The sequence below is a fragment of the Anguilla rostrata genome, chromosome 11 (genome assembly GCF_018555375.3).
Source record: "Anguilla rostrata isolate EN2019 chromosome 11, ASM1855537v3, whole genome shotgun sequence".
Taxonomy (NCBI): domain Eukaryota; kingdom Metazoa; phylum Chordata; class Actinopteri; order Anguilliformes; family Anguillidae; genus Anguilla; species Anguilla rostrata.
In genome coordinates this window covers 34,778,992-34,786,133 of record NC_057943.1, presented here as the reverse complement: position 1 = coordinate 34,786,133, position 7,142 = coordinate 34,778,992, and the positions used below count along the sequence as shown (strand labels likewise).

Sequence of the window (7,142 nt, the reverse complement as noted above, 5' to 3'; positions counted from 1 at the left end):
GAGAGCCTTTGCGACTTTATAGTCATGGCTAAGTTACCTTTGAGTCAGAGAAAGTTATGTTTCTTAAGCGATATTAGAACTATTAGTGTGTGTCCATTTAATTAGCATTTTATTTACTGTAGTGCTAAAGGCTCGACTGTTTAACAGTGTGCACACCTCAAATACGAAAGTATATTTCCTATGTCTAAAATACATTGCAGAATTGGAACAAAGGACCGCACTGGCGAGTAATTAGCCAAATTTAAGGCTTTGTTCTAGCATACCGCCTTCACGGGGTTCTTATTTATTTATTTATTTATTTACTTAGATAGATAGATAGATAGATAGATAGTGTTTTAAAGGACTCTCTGCAGGGCAATAGGCTTAACTGTTGAAATGCGTCGAAACAAACCCAAAGGGGGAAGCGCTCTATTGTTTTTTCTATTGCCCTGTCTGGACAGGACCGCGGATTCCAAGATCGTAATTTCAAAAAGATGCAGACATCCATGCACTAGACTGTGACCTTGAACTGCCATGCGCCAAATAGTTACGTCTTAAGAGAAAAGTTAAACTTTATAGCCTATATCCAGTTCCCTCTGTGAGTATTGTTTGTTTATCTCTATATTTGAAAAATATATTCAAAATCGCTGACCGCGGTGTTTTTTGGAGAAATCTGTTTGTAGTTTGGATATCTACGAAGCGCTGTAACTCGTCCTTTTTGTGGCGCGTGAGGGCAACAACAACGTGGCCTATGCATCTGGTGACTCATTTATAAGGTAAAATCTAAATCGTATCTCTCATTCTGTCATTCTACAGAAATTAGCTAAGTGCTTACCCACCGTTAAAATTGTATAGGTTTGCGTCTACATGTATAGCAGCAAGTGTGCGCTTGTTTAATCGGGTAGGAATAATTTTGTTGTGTGTGTTTGTTCACATGTAGTTGCTAGTTCCCCCGCGGTGCTGCGGGGTTACCATCATTGTGAACAAGTTGAGATGTTGAGAACTGACGCCGACATCGCTACACTACTGCATTGGGATTTTGTGTTGCATCACGAGGCAGGCCTAAATGGCTACGCGGGCTTTTAATCATGAGGCGACACTCAGGACGCACTAAGACAAAACATTCACTTTGGAAATCGTTCGCGATTCTTGAACTTATCTGATCTACATTCGTCTGCATTTGTGCCAGTGGCATACTATTAACCCACAGAAACAAAAAGTTCGGTTTCTGGGTCAGATAATTCATGAATTTCCCTTTAAGACAGGCACTTGAAAGCAAACATAAAATCTGTTAATATTTAGTTCATTATTATGGTATGCTGTACCAGAGGTGTCGATGAGACCAGTTAAATTAAGGGCAAGAGGGAATCTGAAAGTCAGCCTATATATTGAGAACGGTATGACATTTGTCATTATTTACTAAGCTTTAAAAAAATTAATGGAGACAGACGTAATCACTCTTGATATTGATTTGGCGCCTAAGATTTTGTGGCCTATACAGAGCCTACGTTACGCCAACGAGCTGCATTTTTTATAAATGTCATAACCCAACTTTATGAAATAATTAAGTCTAATCTCAACATTTGGAACTCACATTGATATATACACTGTTTTTGATGTTTCGTGGTATTTTAGACATTTGCGAATATTTCAGGGTGTATATTGATGTATGGAATTATGGGCTGGACCATCAAATATATTGGGTTAATTGCAGATATTGGGATATTGGAATGGCTTGTCAATGCTAATGTTCACTGCTCCCTCAGTGTCCCATATGTATTTCACGTGACGACACCACCAACCACGAACTGCAGCAGCAGCTAGAATAACAGCTAAATTTAAAAAGAATTGTAGTCGTACTACTACTACTACTACTACTACTACTAATAATAATAATAATAATAATAATAATAATAATAATAATAATAATAATACAATGGAAAGTAGAAGTATTACTGGTATCAGTAGCGTCATCAAGTAAACTTTTCTTACGCACACACACACACACACACAGTCATTGATTTTGGATGTAACAAAGTTATTGTTATGAAATCATGACTTACACACACTCACGCGTTTGCATGACACATGCTAAACCTCGTGCATGCAGTCCACAGGCCTATGTGGTGGTATGGCTTTTTGGCATTTCTATAGAGAGAAAGTAATGCAGATATGATGCAGTTTAATTGGGATAAAGCATGACGCGTCCCATACTGACCACACATCCAAATACTGACAGCGTATTCATGCTTGATTTAAAAAAAAAAAAAAACTAAATATTACAGAAAAATCCACGTGATCCAGGATCAGATAATACGAGTTAATGCAAGCATTTGATTTGATGGCAGAAGGGGGATTCGGGGGAGGGGACGGGGGTGGGGGGAGACGGGGGGATTCGGGGTACGGTCATGCTAGGGCATATTTTAGCAACAGCGGTATACATCGGACAATTTGATAACTTTAAAAGGAATTGGAATTTAAGTACAAACTGTTGGCCAAATGCCTGTCAGTAATGTAGAACGTATCTTCAAAAAATGTACTTAAGTAATTCAGTTCATTGCCGGGAGAGCGAATTCCATCTCACATCTTGGCATCTTGTCCTAATGAAACACACACTTAAAAACAAAAAACCTATGCCAGCTCATGGAAATGTTTATTTTCTCTCAAATATTTAACAATTTCTTTATTTAAAGTGAGTAATATGTTTATTACGAATAAGAAAAGAAACCCCACGCATAATTCAATCGACGATTTGTATTTTAAAAGCTATATACATCTAATTATAAATCAATTAATAAAATATTACTCAATGAATTTCAACTGATGAAACCATAAGTCCCTTCGACTCTCTTGTAAAATCCATATGAAAGAATAGCGGGCCGTGTAACAAGCTTCGCAGTGTACGGCTATGACCGTTTATTGGGGGTATCTGTTAAGCTGTTCCTGTGAGGTGTATGTGAGTACATTATTTGAAATATACGCTCTTAAAATAACCTTATTGAGGATCGTCTTATTTTACAGAGCCAACGGTTTCAACCTACTGACCCCGTTACTGTAAATATATTAGCGGAGCGTGGCTATGAGCATCAGTCTGTCCTTAATACAAGCCTGTAAAAAGCGACATCACGGCTTTATATGACATTGAATTTAACCTTAATTTGCTCGAAAATAAAACGTCAAATGCTGGTACTCCTTCTAGGAAAGTAAACATTTTTTGCAAGAGAAACCATTTAAAGGCTTAAAAACATTGAACGAGGCTACTGATAGTTCCATATATCTGTAGCCGACTCTTGAAAAAATCTAGCTTGGTCTAATCGCAGTGTAACATGGCAAGAATCTACATTTTAAATAAAATACTTTATAGTATTTTTAAAAAGCGTATAAAACCGTAATACAGAAGTTAATGTTTTGTTTTGTCTGAAATGGACCTAGTGGGTGGTACCTTCTGCTGTGCGAGTTAGCACCGCCACGTGACCGGAGGACGACCAATCAGGCGCATCTCTGGGTTTAACTATGTTAAATGTCAGATTGCAATAAACTAGAAGCTGTTCGTCGGGCCCGCGGAAATGGGCGAGCATAATCTCCTTAATCCTGGGTTTGTGGGACCTTTGGTAAACATCCACACGGGAGACACTTTTTACTTTCCGAATTTTAGAGCATCCGGCGGACAACTGGCGGGGCTACCTTCTCTCTCCTACCCAAGAAGGGACAATGTGTGCTCCCTCCCGTGGAATCCAACGGAGCACTGCAATGGATACCCTCAATCTTACTTTGGAAGCCCGGTCCCCATTAACCCTTCTTTCAACCGTTCGTGTGAAATTACCCGGCAGGACGACGGCAAATGCTACTACGGCAACGGCAGCATCAACAGGGAGAACTGTTCGGAGAGCGCCGGCCTTAAACGAGAGGACAGGGCAAGGGACGCTTCCTCCATGTCGTCCGAGCACGGACTTCACAGCGCGATGGAAAACAGTGGTACCTTTTCTAAATATGACTATGGGGCCCAGCAGCTGACCCAAGACCCACCATCATGTCAGTCCCTTGAATCCGACTCCAGCTCGTCGCTGCTCAATGAAGGTGGCAAGACCCCCGCCAGCGACGCACAGACTCTGGCGTCGCCGGGAAACCACGCAGGCAGCATGGCTGCAGGAGGTGAGTATCATAGATGCAATTACGTTTATAACACGGAGCATGCAACACTTGATTGTTTTGCATGCGCGAGAGGCATGGACTTGCTACACTCAATAGAAGTTTATTAACTGATTTGTTCCCGATGATACGCCGCTATAATATGCAGGCTCGCCCTCGGTCAGACTTGTGTGGTGGACAAACGCCGCTAGGGGTAGCCCTAAAAATGGTTCACGTTTCAGCCGTTCGCTTTCCATGTTTTGACTACATATTAAAAGGTTGTGTTTCCAATGCATACGTTTTAAGCACAATTAACTTAAAATACTTTGGATTTATGGGCACCTACTATTGTGGTCAATCTATTTGAAAGGTAACGCGCTAGAAGCTTTTGATTGTGCACATAAATTAGAGTGCGATTACTTAAAGGAGCGCTCCGCTGTGGGTGACTGCACTGAGAGGAGACCGGGTTTGTTTTTGTTTTAATGACTCGTAAAAAGAATTAATACATGTCGTCGTTCACTAAGAAGCCATTCAATATGCCTTGAAAACGGAAAATACTTCTGGGTATTTGCAAGCAGGACTTCATTATCACCTTAATGTAACTTTAACTGCCACTGTAAAACTTCATGTGACACAGACTACAGTAAATTATGGAGGCCTATTTCTGTATACTGAACAGGAGACGAGACCATGTTTGCTAGAACGACATCTTCCAGCGTTCTGGACTAACGTCGTCTCGACATTCAAAACGGATTTTACTTCACTTTCGTTGACATTATTCGGGCAGATTAGAAAGACCAGTATCTCGTCTTTGAGATGCAAAACGTAACAAACTGTCTGGAACACGCATGCATTAACGAATAGGCGAATTAACAAAGTCTGTGTTTGTCAGAGCTTGTGTATTTTGACTCCAGGCTGAGATATATATCTGACAGCCCTTGAAGGCTACGTGAATGCTATGACTGTTGCGTGTTCACAATACGGACTATGCCCCCTCCAGGTGCCCCGTGGTACCCGATCCACACCCGGACCCGCAAGAAACGCAAACCCTACTCCAAACTCCAACTAGCTGAGCTGGAGGGCGAATTCATGCTCAACGAATTCATCACGAGACAGCGACGGAGGGAGTTATCCGACCGCCTCAATCTTAGTGACCAACAGGTTAAAATCTGGTTCCAGAACCGGCGAATGAAGAAGAAAAGATTGTTGCTAAGGGAACAAGCCTTATCCTTCTTTTAGAGAGCAAAAAATCGGAATCAATTAGCTAATATTATAGCCTGCATCTATTGATCAAATGTAGCCTTCTGTTAATAAATAGCCTTCCTTAATAACGTATCACGAAGCATGCACACAGAGATCCACTGGAGATCAAAGGCTATATACAACATGATAAAAATGGAACACATGGGTTCGTAAAGCGCCACATTCAACAGCACAGTTGACCAAATACCAGCACATAAGGTTTGTTATCGGTTCTGTACAGTCTGTTGGAAGCAGTGGACTGAATCCTCACTGCGGGCGACATCCAAATGCGAAACGGTTCGCAACCGTACAGTTACCAAAATGACGCCCCCCCCCCCCCAACACACACACACACACACACGCACGAACACACACAAACCCACACACAACAAACAATATTACTCTCTGAATGGATTTTCACTCTCATGTTCGGAGAGTGAAAAGTAGCAGCCCAGCCTTGCCCGTTAAATTACTGCAATTTCGTTCTTTTATTATCCTTAATATGTCTTTATTGCCGCATCTTTTTAAAATATAGGCCCTTCTTTGAACCTGTAGGATTTTGGCCAACTGCTTTACATTAGGCCTTCTTTATCGGAATTATTTATTGTGTAGTTATCAATTATTTTGCATGCTGTCTAATAGTGTTGTGCACAGTGAAGAAAATCATAAGAAAGAAGCCGGAAGCCCAGAACCAGCTTTGAGGTGAAAAGTAAATCCGACGATGGTTGCACGAGAAGCGATACAACACGATATACAATAAAATACAACTTTACTTCAACAATTCCATTCAAGACTTTTGGCCACACGATGTTGTTTTTATTTGTTGCTGCTCTGTTGTTGTGTGAATACGGAACATTTGCAATGCTTTAATGCCTCCACCAAGTGTTTTCTGGAACGGGAGGGGACACAATTAAACTTATCTCAGAGCCGCAATTACCGCCACGTGCGCTGGGGGGGCACGTTCACGGTCATGGACAGGCCATGCACGAGTCTCAGTCCCCTCGGCTGTTTTAATATGGCCTGGCTTTTCAAAGAATGTGTTAACTGGCGACTGTCAAAAGGTGCTCGCCGTCTGAAATATATATCGTCCTCGTCGCCAACACCCCAATGCAGTGTTTTAAAGTATTGGGGTTGATGGGGGGTCGTGTTCCCTGCTGCTGTTTTCCTATAAGATATCACCAGTTAAGTCCCGACTTTGTGTAAATTAATAGTTGTGTTATAACACAAATATTTAACTGGGGTCGTTTATTGCAACAATAAAGAAGACTATATTGGTCTTAAAATGCATGTCTCTCAACCAACTTCATAATCTATGAATAGTTTGTTAGCCTATTCGTAATGCTGCGGGGATGCTGTGCAATTCGAGGATATCAGCGGTGGAGGCAGATACATCAGTCATACAAATAGAAATATATTGACATTAATCGTAAAATTAAACCCTAGCGACAGCTCATTTTATCCTGAATGGGTTGAACCAACATTTGAAATCATTGCTTCCGTAAAGTTATCTAATGTTTCCGAGCTGTGGGCAAATTTAAGTGAATAAGTCTATTTAAATAATGTAACATGTTTGTAACATGCAAGCTGGAATATGTATTATTATTATCAGTATTGAATTATGACCTCTCTTTATGCATTTAGATTGGGGACAGACTAAACGTGGACTATACATATGATGAAAACCCATGTCACTTCATCGAAATTAACGAAGTGACTGCATTATACCCCCAATTAATGCATACATTAGGCTAGCGGTTGTTGTGAGAAATATAGACCTAACCTATTTGTTTTAC

General features: G+C 40.8%; 1 protein-coding gene across 1 annotated transcript; it reads left to right on the top strand.

Annotated features, from left to right (window-relative positions):
- The first annotated feature begins 3,507 nt into the window (after positions 1-3,507).
- hoxc12a (homeobox C12a) lies at positions 3,508-6,753 on the top strand. The gene is made up of 2 exons (XM_064299569.1): positions 3,508-4,131; positions 5,108-6,753. The coding sequence occupies exons 1-2, from the start codon at positions 3,546-3,548 to the stop codon at positions 5,344-5,346; spliced, it is 825 nt and encodes a 274-aa protein (XP_064155639.1). The 5' UTR covers positions 3,508-3,545; the 3' UTR covers positions 5,347-6,753.
- The last annotated feature ends 389 nt before the right edge of the window (positions 6,754-7,142 follow it).

Coding starts and splice junctions, on each gene's coding strand:
- hoxc12a (XM_064299569.1), top strand. CDS start 3,546: ATGGGCGAGCATAATCTCCTTAATCCTGGGTTTGTGGGACCTTTGGTA. Junction 4,132..5,107: donor AGGCAGCATGGCTGCAGGAG/GTGAGTATCATA, acceptor TGCCCCCTCCAG/GTGCCCCGTGGTACCCGATC.